This window comes from Cricetulus griseus, chromosome 2 (genome assembly GCF_003668045.3).
Source record: "Cricetulus griseus strain 17A/GY chromosome 2, alternate assembly CriGri-PICRH-1.0, whole genome shotgun sequence".
NCBI classification, from domain to species: Eukaryota; Metazoa; Chordata; class Mammalia; order Rodentia; family Cricetidae; genus Cricetulus; species Cricetulus griseus.
In genome coordinates, this window is record NC_048595.1 from 133,173,658 (window position 1) to 133,190,480 (window position 16,823).

The 16,823-nt window shown below is 37.9% G+C and overlaps 1 protein-coding gene across 2 annotated transcripts in view; it reads right to left on the reverse strand.

Annotated features, from left to right (window-relative positions):
* Nucleotides 1-8,813, reverse strand: part of Atp6v0d2 (ATPase H+ transporting V0 subunit d2) — a 41,464-nt gene extending 32,651 nt beyond the window's left edge. For both annotated transcript variants that reach the window (XM_035438994.1, XM_027403577.2), the window contains exon 1: nucleotides 8,573-8,813. In XM_035438994.1, coding sequence (XP_035294885.1) covers nucleotides 8,573-8,702 — 130 coding nt within the window. In that variant the 5' untranslated portion in view covers nucleotides 8,703-8,813. The remainder of the gene's footprint in view (nucleotides 1-8,572) is intronic.
* Between the last annotated feature and the right edge of the window lie 8,010 nt (nucleotides 8,814-16,823).

The following is a 16,823-nucleotide window of genomic DNA, read 5'->3' on the forward strand; positions in this document are numbered from 1 at the left end:
TTCACTAGTTTTTCTCTTGCACTTCCCTAAATGCTCATCTCAGTAGGTATGCCGGCAATAGGCTTTGCAATCAAGTACATCAGGATAAACAGGCTTCTTTACTGTATGAACTGAAAGGCTTTAATAGAATCATTTAAGGGATTATTTTTTGGAAAGAGCAGGACACAAACCTTTCAAGCCACTAAGAAACAAGAGAGCTGTTCATAGAGCACATGTGGGGAGATCACACTACCATTTTATTAATAGAGGGAGTGTGGTCTTTTCCTTATTTAATGAGGAAATATGATGTTTTGAGGAGTGTGGTATCCCAATGTACTAAATGAATGTAATAGTTTCTAAACAGCAATAGAAAAGAAATCCATTAGGCCATTTTAATTAATGGTAGAGTACTTCATAAAGTGGTATGTATGTATGTATGTATGCCTGAATACATGTTTGCCAGATTGTAAAACTCTTCTTTTGAGGTTGGAAACTACCCCCATTAAGGAAAAGATCCAAAGCAAGGGGTCTAGTGAATAAGTCAATATCTTCATTATTACTGTCTGTTGTGGTTTATATAGGTATGGTCCCCATAGACCCATGTTTTTGAATGCTTGGCTCATAGTGAGTGACATTATTAGGAGTGGCATTATTAGTGTGACCTTGTTAGAGGAAGTGTGTCATTGTGGGGTGGGCTTTGCGGTCTCATATGCTCAATCTATGTCCAATATGATACACAGTCTCCTTCTTCTGCCTACAGATCAAGATGTAGAATGCTCAGCTCCTTCTCCATCTCCATGTCCCACTATGATGATAATGGATTAAACCTCTGAAACTGTAAGCCAGCCCTAATTAAATGTTTTTCTCTATAAGGGTTGCCATGGTCATGGTGTCTCTTCACAGTGATAAGAAACCTTCTGTTTGTTCATTGATTGTCAGATATTTTGGAAAATTATTTTATCTTGTGGAAGCTTGCTATTTGGACCTGCCTCTAATATTTAAACTTGAAAGTTGGGTGTGCTTATATGTCCGTAATCCTAGTACTCTGGAGGCAGATGTGGAAAGCTCAAGAATTTGGACTACCAAAATGAACTACCTAGGGAAATTCTAAGAAAACAAATAAACAAAATGGAACATCTCTCCTCTCTTAGAAGTTATGCTAAGGAGGTACCTTCAGACACACCTGTCATCCAGGGTACTGTCGCAGCCATTGGACCCTTCTCATTTTCCAACTTTGCTAGTGCTAAGCTTGAGGAGGCTTTCTGATCTCTCTCAACTCAATTTTATGATCCAGAAAATAATAGAAAACTTACATGGCATTAGTAAGGCCCTAGGTATCATCTCCCGTACCATGCATATGTGTGCAAATACATACATGCACACAGACTCACATATATACACACACAGAGAGAAGGGAGAAGAATATGGAGTCTATACAGTCAGGCTATGGCAAGGGCCAAATCAAACAATATCTCTGATTTAATCAACAGCTTAAAAAAGGCAACTTCAGTATATGAAGAGTCAGTATATAGAAACTACCTCAAAATGTTAATTTTTTTCTTCTGTGCATTCATCTACTTCCTAAACAGTTTGATTCTCTAAGAACTTTGGCTTTTATTCTCTAAATGGGGAATTTCCCAACTGATATACTCAGCTCCATCACTAAATTTAATAATTATTTAGATTTTAATATACATATTTGTTATGGTTTCAATATGGAATACCTCCTACAGGCTCTTTGGTTTGAATACTTGGTTCACAGTTGGTGGAGCTGTTTGGGAGATTGTAGAACTTTTTTGGGTGACAGAGTCTAATGGGTAAATCTAGCTAGTAAGCCCATTGGGAGAAGTCCTGGAAAATTACAGCCATTTCTCTGCTTATAACTCTAAAAATGGGAGTAGACCCACTCAAGCTCCTGCCATATAGACTGACCCATTGTGTCTTCTGTGCCAAGATAGACTAGTAGTCCCTTAAACTTCGAGACACAGTAAGACCGTCTTTCCTTAAGTTGTGAATGTCAGATATTTTTTTTCACAATTATGTGAAAAGTACTTAATATAAAACCAGGCACTTCTCCATCTATTTTGCCAACTTAATATTATTCATATAGTATTAAAACTTCATAATTCTTGTCATGCTTTAAAATATCAAGTGTTCTTTTCCTCTCTCCTTCCCTCAGTCTCTCCTTCCCTCCCTTCTCTTCCTTCTCTGTCCTCTCTTCTCCTTTTCCTCCTCCCTCTCTCCCTCTCTCAAACTCTTCCTCTTTTGCTTCCTCCTTTTTCTCTTTCTAGGGTCTTGGGGTCTAGGGTCTTACATGTAGGCAAGGCTAAATTTGAACGCAACAGCCTTCTGCCTCAGTCTCCCAACTGCTGGAATTATAGGTATCTCCTACATCTCTTCAGCAATTTCCACTTCTACCTTTTCTTATTTTGGATGATCATCTGACACTGAGATCTTTTTGTTAATCTATTAATTGATTTTCCTAGGCTCCTTGCTGTTAATGAACTACTGGCATAAAATTTACTGTTTCTTAAGAACTGTTTCAATCTTGTCCTGCTCTTACAAAGTGGCTTATAAGAGCCATTTGGTATTAAAAGTAATTTAAAACAAGATTTTAAATTAAATTAAATAAAGAGTGTTTTATCACTAATAAGATGATTTTAATATGTGTCATCTCTTAAATTTTCATTGATCCCCATTTCATAGATGAAGAAACTGAGGCCTGGAGAGGTTGTGTGTCCATGTTTTCCATGCCAGCAAGTCTGTTGCTAGACTCAGACATGACTCTTATTTTCACCCAGTATTATGGTCAGCATCCTGACCTTCACAATCACACTTTCAAGGTACCTCAACATTTTTCTCAACCTAAACTCCAGTCTCATATCCAGTTATTGCAAAGCTGCTGACAGACTGAGTCACTTGGCTTTTGTTTTCTGTATGTTACTGTTTTCCCCAACCACCAAGAGTGTTTACCTCTTTTAAGCATTCTTCCAAAGCCAACTCAGCAAGTATTCCTCAAATACTGCTTTTCAAGTTTGGTTCACTTTCATGTGTAAATTGAAGCTATTTTTGTATTTTTAAGTTTTAGTGATTTTTTTCCTTACCAATGATATCCTGAGCTAGATAGTCACATAGGTACTTAATAGTCTTACTATTATTTTTATTCTTCATAGTACTTAATTCAAATTTTGTCTCCACAGTTTAGCAAAGATGCCACCAGCAAACAATAAAAGGACATCAGGTGCCCTAGGCAGGCAAGGTAAAACAGCAACACATCTCAACATAGTTAAAAAAATGCAACACATCTTTTCATAGTCAAATAAATATTTTGCAACATAAACAAATGCAACACATCTTTACATAGTGAAACAAATGAAGCACATCTTTGCATAGTTAAGCAAATATTCCACAACAGATAGTGTCTAATTTCTTCACCAGTTACCACTTTAGCCTATAGTAGAAAAGGTAAGTGAGGTTAATGTCCTTTGGCATTAACATGCAAATATCATCGTTTCTGTACAGGATTAGGTTCACTGCAAGTTATGGACCACCAAGCTGAAACTTTCCAATTCAGTGTCACAGTAGCAAAGGGCTTCTGGAAGTAATGGCTTGAAATGAAGTTTCTAATAGGCATTCTCCAGGAAAATCAGGTGAAGGGAATTTGTGATTAAAGGGATAAGTCTAAAAATCTCAAAAGCTTGTGAGCAAGGCTTGAAAGATGGACAGGCAGAGGTCAGCTGATGTCTATTTAGTCTAGGGGAAGTCACTGGTGTACTATGGAATAGCCAGTGTTGCATATTCATGCTAAATATAAAAGAAAAGTAAATGCTAGGACAAGAGGCACAAATTGTGTCTAATGATTCAGAGAAAAGTCTTTGTAATAACATTCTTCCTCCTATATGTGTTTTTACTTTTTCACAAAATTTATTCTTGTGTGTGTGTGTGTGTGTGTGTGTGTGTACACAGAGGTCAGAAGTGGGTATCCACTCCTCTTGCACTGGAGTTATAGACAATTGTGAGCTGATATGGGTGCTGGGAACTAAAACCTAGTCCTGTGCAAGAGCAGCAAGCAAGCATTCGTAACTGCTGAGCCATTTCTGGTCCCCTATACTTTAAATGTAAAAAGAATATTTATGTGTGTATGTACAGTGAAAAAATTTCAATATTTCTTATCTGCTATATCAACACCACTCACTACTCACTCTTGTCTTCAGGTAATTGTTATAATCGTATTTAGTTTCTTTTAAATCATTACACATTCTTCGCATCTAGATAATCATATAAAACCATTTTTTTAAAAAACTATCACCTTTTATGAAGCTAAGACATATCATACCACACATGGTCCTCTCTTTGCTTAGGTCACTTCAGGTGCCTTGGTAATTTTTCCCACTTCCACTATCCAGGAGTTTCTTATTTTGGTTTTAATTTTTCAAGCTGTAGAATATTCCATTATAAGAATGTCCCCAAACTTAACTAACTAGTTTCCTACAGAGGGACATTTGATTGGCACCTGGGGAGGTTGGATGGGAATGTTTCTTATGGGCTGTGGCATTTGAATACTTAGTCACCAAACTGGGGGTGGCATTGTTACTTGAACCTAAGGGGTGTGACCTTACTGTAGGAAGTACTTCCTGAGATGGACTTTGATGTTTCAAAGCCTCAATGCCCTTTCTGGTTTTCTTTCTCTGCTTCCTGTTTTGTGTTCAAAATGTTAATTTCGAAGCTTCACATCTGACTGCCATGCCTCTACTCTGCTATCACGGACTCATCTCTCTGGAACCAGAGGGTCAATTAAACGGTTCTTTCTATTAAGTTGTCTTGGTCATGGCATTTTATCACAGCAGTGGAAAAGTAACTAATACAGCAAGCATCTTTTGCTGTTCTAAATAATAATACAATGAAGAACATTCGCACATATGCCTTCTCACATGTGTGCAAGCCTTTTGATGGGAGGTGAAATTTCCAGGCACCATTTTTGTGCATTTGGAATTTTGACGGGTTCTGCTCAACTGCCCTCTTTAAGGGTTTCTTACTTGCCTAGCCATTTCATTTTCTAGAATGAGAGGCCCTTTAAGGCAGGTACTAAATCTTATCCATGTTTACTTCTATGACCTTAGCCAGAAAGCCTTTCATGTATGCTGGCTGCATTAGTTCTCACTTGAAGGCACAGATGGGGAAAGACCAGAGATCAAATCCCTTTAAAGAGACCTAACTGTCAGGAATATAAAGTGGGCACCTTGCATTCCTTTCCAAAAACATGTGGCAAGGAGAACAATGTGAAAATCCAGTCTAGAGTACAGTCCTCACCCCAGAGCCAGTGCATACTTCTACTGTTTTCAGAAAGGCCCATTCATTACCAACCTCCAGCTATTGCTGTCTCTAGTTTGTCTTTTTTCTAAGAGGTAAAAATATTTCCACAATTATTTGTAATTGAGATTCTGATGAAAATAATGTGTTGTTTTCAAAAAGAGTAAAGCTTCCTTCTTTTGTTCCCAGGAACAACTGACTCGTCGTGGCTCCCATGACTAGTCTGTGCTTTTGTTAGTCAGGGTCACCCTTGGAGTGGATGAGTGCTTGTGACCACATTTGCCCTGTAACACCCACATGCCAGCACAATCCTGAATATGAAGACTTCCCAAAGTTTTTCTGGGTGATTTCATTTCCTGTCTTCTAAATTTACTTTAAATGCTATGTGTTCTTTGAAAGTAGTTCTAAAACAGTCTCTGCTGTCATATCAAGGCAGGTTTAAAGACCACAGGCTTTAAAACAGTGAAAGAAAATCCAAACTTTGCTAAGTTAGCTTTTCTTTGGCAAAATGCACCTGCTTTAAGACAGTACTGTGACAGCACAGTTTTACCTTCTCTTCTTTATCCACAGCCCACATAGTGCATACTCTGCAAAAGTAAACAGAAGTCCTTAACTCCCATCTCTGCAAATGCCCTTGATGGATTCTTAACCCGGACTTGGCTCAAAAGGTACCTGCATATTCACAGAAGCAACACATATATGTCTTTCCAGGGCTGTTTACTTTCTATCATCCTAGAAGGACTAAGTAGGGCTGCCTGTGTTATTTCTATTAGCAAAACAGGAGTGGCATCAAAACAGCACAGTTTTATTCAGTTCTGAGTCTGGAGACAGATAGATATCTGGGAATTGAATAATTGAAAAAAATTCATATTGAGAAGACAGAGGCAGAAGATGAGGCATAATGATGATAAAGCAACGATTCGTTGGGCAGGGTTTCCTAATTAGGATATAAGGGTCCCATCAGGTGGTCACTACACCTTTGAGTTGCTTGGGAAGTTATGTGTGTGGGCACATGTACAGTTTTCCAAGAAGCATTATTCCCGAGGTCTCCAAAAGGGTCTGAAAACTTGCCTTGAAAATAAAGAGTAAATTTAGTTAGGTGACTATTCTTGGCCAGATACATGCTATATACATTTCTTTCTTCTCTTCCATTTCCCTTTTCAATAGGATCTTTTGGTTAAAAAGCCCCAAGGTAAAAAAAAACAAAACAAACAAAAAAGCCAAGAAGTCTTATAACTTTCAAAAATAAAACAGATTTACTTCATTTAATTATGTGTTCTTGTATGTGTGAGGGGTGGGCATGCATGTGTATGTGAATGGGGTTGCCTTTGGAAGCCAAGGCATCAGATGCCCCGGCAGCTGGTGTTATTAGATGGCTGTGAACTGTCTGCCCGGTGCGTGTGCTGGGAAGTGAGTTCAGGTCCTCTGCAAGAGCAATACTTACTCTGAAGCACTGAGCCATCTTTCCCGTCCTGGTGGTAACTTTTTTTTTTTTTTTTTTTTTTTGGTTTTTCAGTACAGGGTTTCTCTGTGTAGCTTTGGAGCCTATCCTGGCACTCGCTCTGGAGACCAGGCTGGCTTCAAACTCACAAGAGATCCGCCTGCCTCTGCCTCTCGAGTGCTGGGATTAAAGGCGTGTGCCACCAACACCCGGCCTAGTGGTAACTTAACTCTTGATTTGTGTCCTCCTTTTTTTATATCTTAGAATTCTTTCTCTGACTTTGATACAACTTCTTAATTTCTCTCTGATGTGAGCAGAAAGTGTTTGGTATCAAAAGGTAGCTTAATTGTGGCTTGCATTTAAATTAGCATTTGTTTTCATTGTTTGTAGAGGCTTGACTCAAAACTAAATAGAATTTATCCAAATGGCTGACTTCTTTCTGAAACCAGTATTCTGTTCGATGTTAAGGGTATTTTTTCCACCTTAATTTATGCAGACATTTCTATAAGCAATTAACATCCTCTAGTCACCAAACTCCTAACTGAATATGCTGTATTTGGAATTATGTATCATTGTTTGTAGTCAATAGAATTACTTATCATCTGAAAGATCTGTTTATAAAGTAAACCAAAGGGCAGGGCAAGGCTGACCCCACCTTGAGCCCTTAACTCTGGCTATAACTAGTCAAAACATACAACTGTCATCTCAGCTCCATTGAGCCTTACAGAGAAGCTAGCAAAGTCACCTTCAGAACGTGATTTTTTTTTCATATGGTTTGTCATCCACCTCCACTCCATCCCTCCATCCCCTACCACACTCATGCCACCTAATTCATTCCTTTTCTAAGAATGTTTCCCTTATTGCTTACTTATAGGAATAAGTAAACCCAGATATAAGTAAATCAAGAATAATCTGGAAGTCTCTCAAAACAAGTAAGCAAAGCTGTTTTTAATAATAAAAACGGTTACAGATGTGCATTCTTTGTTAAGGTTTGAGAAAAATGTGATTTAAGGAAAATTATCATTTACTGGGTATGTATCTATTTTTTTTCCTCCTTAGTAACTATGTAGGAATTCTTTCTCCACGTACAAGGGAGGACTTTTGAAGCTCAAAGGCTTTTAAGAACTAAGTCACCAACTTAGACATAGCAGAGGTCAAAGCCAGGACTTTTAACCTACCACACTCCTGGCTCTTTTTTTCCCACTTCCCTTTTGTTAAAGGCAAATCTCAAACAATTCTCAGTTCAATACTGAAAAACTGGAGCTAGACAAAATTCTCTCTAAACCAGAACTATTACCTGTCTCTTTCTCCATAGACTCATGTTGGTGACAATCCTTCCCAAAGAGTGTTTATAATTATGTGGATAAAAATAGATAGGATGACAAAAGAAAAACAGTAAAGTATCATTATCAGAATATATTAAAAATATGTTCTTTACAGAGACATTACAAATCAAGGTCAAAGGAGCCCTGAAATTAGAGTAGCATCTGAATTCAAACTATAGAAACATTAATATATTTGAGACTATTTGGAAGTTTATCAGGGGGACAGCTGTGGGTTTCTGGGTGCTTGTCAGAGTCGCAGGTGATGCCAAGGCTTATCCTCTGCATTCATAATGGAAAGGAATGTTAAACTGTTAAACTGTATCCATGGATACAGATCTCTTCTCCTCACATCCAAAGTCCCTAAACCCTGTACAGGCCTCAGGGCACTTGAATTCCAGAACTGAGAACCTGTTCTGGCCTTCTGAGTAAGAGACTGCAGGCCCTTTTCCTCCCTTCCAGAGAACAACATCCTTGCTGTTTCTACCTTTCTTTTAATGGGGCGAGGTGAACAGCTTACCTTCCAAGGTCTCACACTGCACTAGGTTGACGTAGTCCTGCTGAGTTAGGAGGCTGGCTTTGCATCCTCGCACAAGGCCCTCCAGGTAGCCATGGTCCACATTGAAGTACAGTTCTGCAGTCTCACGCATATTGCTCAGACTCAAGAGGCAGCCACAGAACGCTGGCCCTGGTCTGGGAAAGTGTGGGTGTTGCAGTCACTTGCCTGATAGTCAGGGTGCTACTGACTAGTTTGCTCCAGTTTCAGCAGCTTTCAACACTGTGCCTGGGTCTTGTTTATACATCAACAGTGAGTCAGCCAGATGGTTTAAGTACATCAGGGAGAAATTCTGTGTCAGGAGGAAAGGAGGTAAGAGGAGGGGTCCAGGTCATCTCTCCCTCCCACCAGCAAGGTCATGACCATTTTGTCATTTGAAAGACTTCAAATACCAGGATGTTGTGTAAATGTGTTTTCCACATCTGTACTTTAATTATGTTGCATCCACTTCATTTTTTTTGAGGACTGTTAATCCGAACAAGTTTCCTTTTTAAAATTCTGGAAAATGCTGGGTGTGATGGCTCGTGCCTTTAGTTGTAGCACTTGAGAGACTGAAGCAGGAGATTTGCCATGAATTTGAGGACAGCTATGGTTACAGAGTGAAACTCTCAAAAAATAAAAAAGGCAAAAAGCATTAAAAAAAATAACAGAGGCAGAGGAGGTAATTCTATAATACAGTGTATTTGTTAAACAAATAATTAGCAATGCCTTGAAATTGTCATTTCTTAACCAGTCAAGAATCAGAGCCTTACATTTACATAACAATAAACCACACAATTGGGCCGAAGATAATGCATTCTTCATTTTCTTTTTTCTTGTGGCTACTGTGAGACACATGATGACTCTCCAAGTCACAGATAACAGATCAGATGTCAAAAGCTATGAGACAGCTCAGAAAGCACAGCTGGCAATGCGTTGGGTATCAACAAAGCTGACACTTAATTGCTGAGTCCCATACTCTATAAGGACTACTTGTTTCTCCAATATACTTAGCTCACAAACTAACAAATGTCTTCAGTGTGAAGTTCTTAGGTGGGATTGCCTGTGTATTTTCTCAAATGCTCACATACATAGAGTTAAGGAATCAGAACTTCTCTGGGCTTTCTCAGTATGTCCACAATGACTTGGAGTAGAAAAGATCCAATCAATATAAATGCTGTTATGGTTTTTTAGAACCACAGAGAATTATACTTAGCTTTAAGTATCGCTCACATCTGAAAGTCTGCAACTGATGGGTAACCAAGGTTCTTTTTATATTGCCCTCCCACAATTCCTCCATCTGTAAACATCCTGAGTGTATTTTATCAGGAATCTTATGAGCTTATCTATCACTTTCATAAGTGTAAATATGACTGTATGTTGTCCTTTTATATAGTAAAAATGGATGGAGCTTACAAATAATGTATAACAACAAAGTTTTTTTTTATCATCTTATTATGTTTCACTATTATTTATAACCTTGAGGTTATTATCTCTATGGTAATTCCTCTGTTTGCATTCTTTTTTTTTTCCAGTGCTGAATACTGAATCAGACCCTGGAACATGCTGGGCAAACTATACCAACAGGGAAACTTTCTATCTAACAGTGAGCTCCCATCTATCTCTTTTTGGCCTAGTCAGTTAGGGGTATCTATTCCATGAAAACAAGAAAAATAGACATTTTCTTTTAGTATTTAAAAACTTCAAAAAGGTTTTACACATGCATATATATGACTATGTATATTTATATGTATTTAAATATATGTATATATTTTTCATATATATGTTGTATTAACATAATATATATATATATATATATATATATATATATATATATATATACCGACACACACACAAACACATACACATAAATACATATGAATGTCTGCCAAGTGTGTGCAGGTGCCTGAATAGGCCAGGAGAGACATCAGATCCCATAGAGCTAGAATTATAAGCAGTTCTGAGCCATCTGATGTGGATGCAGAGAACTGAACCCTAGTCCTCTGGAAGAGCAGGAAATGCTCCTAACTTCTGAGCTCCTCTCCAGTTTCAGCATTTAATGCTTTTATCTGAACCAGAAAACAACAACACATTCACATTCTGTAGAACAAATGAAGTTCAGACACATGCTGCCATTGTTCCAGTTTTAGGACAAGTATACAATTGTTAACTATTGTTAACTAGCGTCATCACATTATGCACAAGCACCCCAGAACTTATGTGCCCCCAGGGAACAGTATCTCTACATCCCTCCAAACCCCATCTCCTGAAATTCTAACCCTTATTTCTATTAATTCAGCTTTTCAGATTCTACATATAAGTGAAATCAGTGTTTATGTTCTCAGTCCCACAACTGGATATATGTAGATAAAGATATTGATGTCAGTATTCCAAGAGAATATTTATACTTCTGTGTCAATTTGGTGCTATTCAAAGTAGCCAAGGCTTGCAAACACCTGAGGTATTCAGGTGTACTTGAGCAAAATATTATGTTTTGTTTGTATATTAATTAAAGCTTGGCCTGATTTAGCTCATATCTTCCCTCACGATGTGGCAATACTCTTCAGGGAGACCATCGCATGACTTGTCATGTGTCTGGCAAAGCATCTCAGTCTGATGAGAGAACTGAAGGAAACAAATCATCCAAATTAACAGATACACATTTATGTGGGTACAACTTCAAAACCAAAGTGAACGCTCACAATCCTGAAGCATCTGTTTTCTTCAAATACGAAAGGATATTTCGTTTTAATTTAACCCAGAGTCTTTATTCTGTGAGTTGCAGAGAAATTAGTTAACTGAATTTGTTTTACTCGGATTTATTTATTTTATAGTCCTGCCTAGCACCTTGAGTGCTGGGATTAAAGTCTATGCCATCCCACTTAGCTGTTATTTTCTCCTTTGTTCAGTTTTGAAAAAAGTGAAACAATACAGAAATATATGAGGTAAAAGCATCCTAACAAGCACTCCAGAAATAAACTCCTAATGGTAAGTTAGGGGACATGGAATACGGCTACTGAGACACCAATGTATGTTTCTCTGCCTGACAGGTCAGAAGTAGTTCAGTGGCTACTTTGTGTTTGAACCACAAGAGGTCATCAGAACATTGAGCTAATGAATCTTTTCATTTGATTCACCTAGTCTGTACACTTTTATTCTGAAAGTTGTGACATCAAAAACAGTTTTTTTGCTTTTTATTTTATTTTTTATATTTAAATTAGAAACAATCTTGTTTTACATATCAATCCTAGTTCCCTCTCCCTCCCATCCTCCCATGCCCCTCACTGACCTCCCATCTCATCCCCTTTCTGCTACTCAGGGAGGGTGAGGCCCTCCATGGTGTATCATCAAAGTCTGTCATATGATTTGCAGCAGGGCCTAGGCTGAGAGAATATCCCTCTATGTGGAATGGGCTCCCAAAGTTCATACACTAGGGATAAATACTGATCCACTACGAGAGGTCACATAGACTGCTCAGGCCTCCTAACTGACACCCATGTTCAGAGGGCCAGGGTAGGTCCTGTGCTGGTTTCTCAACTATTAGTCTGGTGTCCATGAGCTCCCCCTTGTTCAGGTCAGCTGTTTTTGTGGGTTTTCCCAGTCTGGTCTTGATCACTTTGCTCATCACTCCTTCCTCTCTGCAACTGGATTCCAGTTCAGATCAGTGTTTAGCTGTGGTTGTCTGCTTCTACTTCCATCGGCTGCTGGATGAAGTCTCTAGGATGGCATATAAATTAGTTATCAATCTAATTATCAGGGGAGGGCTCTCCACTGTTTTCTAGATAGTAAGTTTGTGTCATCCTTGTAGATCTCTGGACATTTCCCTAATGCCTGATTTCTCTTTAAACCTATACTGGCTCCCTCTCTGATAGTATCTTATTTTGCTCTCCTCTATTTTCCCCCCACACAAACTTCCTACTCCCTCATGTCCTCTTCACCCCTCCTCTTCTCCCCTTCTCATTCTCCTATCTCCTCCACTCCCCCCATGCTCCCAATTTGCTCAGGAGATCTTGTCTCTTTCCCCTTCTCTGGCAGACCATCTATGTCTCTTTTAGAGTCCTCCTTGTTGCCTAACTTCTCTAGTGGTGTGGATTGTAGGTTGGTAATCCTTTGCTCTATTGTAAAATCCATAAATGAGTGAGTGCATACCATATTTGTCTTTTTGTGACTGGGTTACATCGCTCAGGATGGTTTCTTCTAGTTCCTTCCATTTGCCTGCAGATTTCAAGATGCCATTATTTTTTTCTGCTGTGTAGTACTCCACTGTGTAAATATACCACATTTTCTGTATCCACTCTTCAGCTGAGGGGCATCTAGGTTGCTTCCAGGTTATGGCTATTACAAACAATGCTGCTATAAACATAGTTGAACAGATGTCCTTATTGTACAAATGCACTTCTTTTGGATATATGCCTAAGAGTAGAATTGCTGGATCTTGTGGTAGACTGATTCCCATTTTCCTGAGGAATTTGCCATATTGATTTCCAAAGTAGTTGTACAAGTTTGCATTCCCACCAGCAGTGGAGGAGTGTTCTTCCTCTTTTTTCACATCCTCTCCAGCATAAATTATAATTGGTGTTTTTGATTTTAGCCATTCTGACAGGAGAAAGATGGTATCTCAGAGTTGTTTTGATTTGCATTTCCCTGATGGCTAAGGATGTTAAGCACTTTTTTATGTGTCTTTCAGCCATTTTAGATTCCTCTATTGAGAATTCTCCATTTAGTTCTGTACCCCACTTTTTAATTAGATTATTTGGTGTTGTGGAAACTAGCTTCTTGAGTTCTTTGTAAATTTCAGAGATCATCCCTCTGTCAGATGATGGTTGGTGAATATCTTTTCCCATTCTGTGGGTTGCCCTTTGTATAAACAAACTGAAAAAGAAAAACCACATGATCATCTCACTAGATGCTGAAAAAGCCTTTGACAAAATCCAACACCCCTTCATGATAAAGGTCCTAGAGAGATCAGGGATAAAAGGAACATACCTGAACATAATAAAAACAATATACAGTAAACCAACAGCCAACATCAAACTAAATGGAGAGAAAAATCAATGTGATTCCTTTAAAATCAGGAACAAGATAAGGCTGTCCACTTTCTCCATCTCTCTTTAATATTGTACTTGAAGTTCTAGCTAGAGCAATAAGACAACAAAAGGAGATCAATGGATACAAATTGGAAAGGAAGAGGTCAAAATTTCATTGTTTGCAGATGATATGATACTTTACGTAAGTGATCCGGAAAAACTCTAGCAGGGAGCTCCTACAGCTGATAAACACATTCAGCAAAGTGGCAGATACAACATTAACACAAAAAAATCAGTAGCCCTACTATATACAGACAATAAGAGGGCTGAGAAAGAAATCAGAGAAACATCAGCTTTTACAATATCCACAAACAACATAAAATATCTTTGGGTAACGCTAACCAAAAAAGTGAAAGACCTGTATAGCAAGAACTCTGAGTCTTTAAAGAAAGAAATTAAAGAAGATACCAGAAAATGGAAAGATCTCCCATGCTTCTGGATAGGTAGGATCAACATAGTAAAAATGTCAATCTTGCCAAAAGCAATCTACATTCAATGCAATCCACATCAAAATTCTGATACAATTCTTCACAGACCTTGAAAGAACAATACCCATCTTTATATGGAGAAACAAATTACTCAGGATAGCCAAAACAACCCTGTACCATTAATGAAGGAACTTCCGGAGGCATCACCATCTCTGACTTCAAGTTCTATCATAGACCTATAGTCCTGAAAACAGCTTGGTATTGGCACAAAAATAGACAGGTAAACAAACCAATGGAATCAAATTGAGAACCCTGATACTAACGCACATACTTATGAACACCTGATTTTTTACAAAGAAGCTAAAGATATACAATGGAATAAAGAAAGCATCTTCAACAAATGATGCTGGCATAACTGGATCCTTTCATGTAGAAGACTGTAGATAGATCCATGTCTATTGCCATGCACAAAACTTAAGTCCAAATGGATCAAAGACCTCAACATAAATCCAGCTACACTGAACCTCTTAGAAGAGAAAGTGGGAAGTACCCTTGAATGAATTGGTACAGGGGACAGCTTCCTGAACATTACACCTGTAGCACAGACACTGAAATTGACAATTAATAAATGGGACCTCCTGAAATTGAGAAGCTTCTGTAAGGCAAAGGACACAGTCAGCAAGACACTTGGCTCTTGTTAAACAAAGTCTTTTAAGAGATTCCTTACATGTTTCACAGTCAGGGAGTTCTGATCTTCTGGTCTCTCACTGTCTTCTCCAAACCACATCTGTCTTTGTATGTTTGAGCCCAATTTCCCTACCTTCTCAAAAGCCCATAGCTTTTTACCTGTTTTATCTACTCTTACCTCATCTTGCTTTGAGGATCTGAGCGACAGTCAATGTGCACATTAACAAAGTGCTTTCAGGAATTGTTCTCTAATTAAAACTGCCCAACTGCAACACAATATTTTCCAAATGCTTGATTCGATATAGTCCCCTTCTGTGGGCAATTAGCACCTTGAAAATCTGAAAAAAGTAGCATTTTTGGAAAATGATTTAAAAATTCTGATGTGTAACAGTTATTTTTAAAGTGTTAAAAATGCATGCTACTTTATTTAATTTTATTATTTTGAAGTTTAGGTTAACACGCAAAGGAAGAGACTTCATTATAACATTTCCATATGTATGTATCTTTAGATTTCATTTTTCCTCACTCGTTGGTACCCCCTGTCATGCTCCTTCTTGGTCTTGCTGGCTGATTTGCTGCCTCAAGTCTTCCCTTCTGTCCTCATGGCACATGTGTTCCATTACCTTCTTGCTGCTGGCTCCTTCTCCTTTAGATCTCCAGTACCCTCCTCATACTTTCCTTTCAACTCTTGTATCATGCTAGTTCATAAATATTCAATTAATTTTTAATCTTAAATTATATTTTAATTCATTTGTGCTTTAAAATTTAATAACCTAAAAAATGTTTTTTTCTCATCTGTTGTTTTGTTGGCATTGATCCCAGCACCTGCCTTGCTAGAGGAATAAGTGGTATGGTGAACTAGCAGTGAAAAATTTACCTATGGGAAAAGTAAATGATATTACTATGGCAGGAGTATTATAAAGAAAATATCAACTAAACTGACTTCTTGTGAGATGAGGGGTTATTATTTTATAAGACTAGAAAAAGTGTTCAGAGAAAAGATTCATAGGCAGAAAGGTTTTACTAATAATCCTACAGTGTTAGCAGAGGATGAGACTGCAGGAGTCATGTGATATGAAGTCATACTAACTACAGGAGTAGGGAGGAGCCATGGTTCCTTTGAGCATGCTCATTGTGTTTTCACATACTTCAAGCATAAGAAATATCTGTCTCTTGGCAAATAAAACACTTTCCCATGGAACTTAGAATTTGCTGGCTCTATTTTTCAAGAGATATGATTTTTTTATTTATTTAAGATCTGTTTAGCTAAATTCTCTTAAAATGACTCTAAGGTGGCTTTAAGATATTTGAAATGACTGGGTTATTTTTTTTCTGAAAAAAAAATTCCCTGGTTTATGAGTACTCTAAGACTACATCCATGAACTAGAAGCTTTGAGCATACAGGAAATGATGGGGAACTTAGGATAGCATAATAAAAACATAAGAAAAAATTAAACAGGCAGAAATGTGAAGAAAACAAAAGTGATAATATTCCAAGTTTCTGACTTATTCCATTACCTAAAAGTGATTCATAAAGTTTATGCAAGTTCTAAAGAATGAGTATTACTCAATTTGACTTGAATTAATGTTTATTGTTTTCTGAAATGGGGTTACTCTTGTAGGTGGGGGCTGATTTCTCTGTTTGGAACAATAGAGAGAAGATTATTGAAGGGTGTGTATGGGGGACTTCATTTAGGCAACCAACAGGTTGGACATGTGGTTGACAATACAATACAAAGTAGCAGGGATAGAGTATAAAGATTTGGCTGAGTGAATTTTATAGGGGACAGTGAGGTCACCACTTCCCTCTTGCATAATATTAAAAGCAATGAGAACCAGTTTAATGATCTGTTACCTCTGTAATGAAATTTGTGAATCTCACATGCATGAGGTGAGCACAAAATGAGAAAATTTTCTCGTCAAAAGAACTCAGACATTATTACACAGTGCATCTGAGCATCTGAGAACTACACAAAAGGTAGAAACAATGGAGGGGAAAATGGAATGATTTCTACATAAATGCTAAGGTATCTG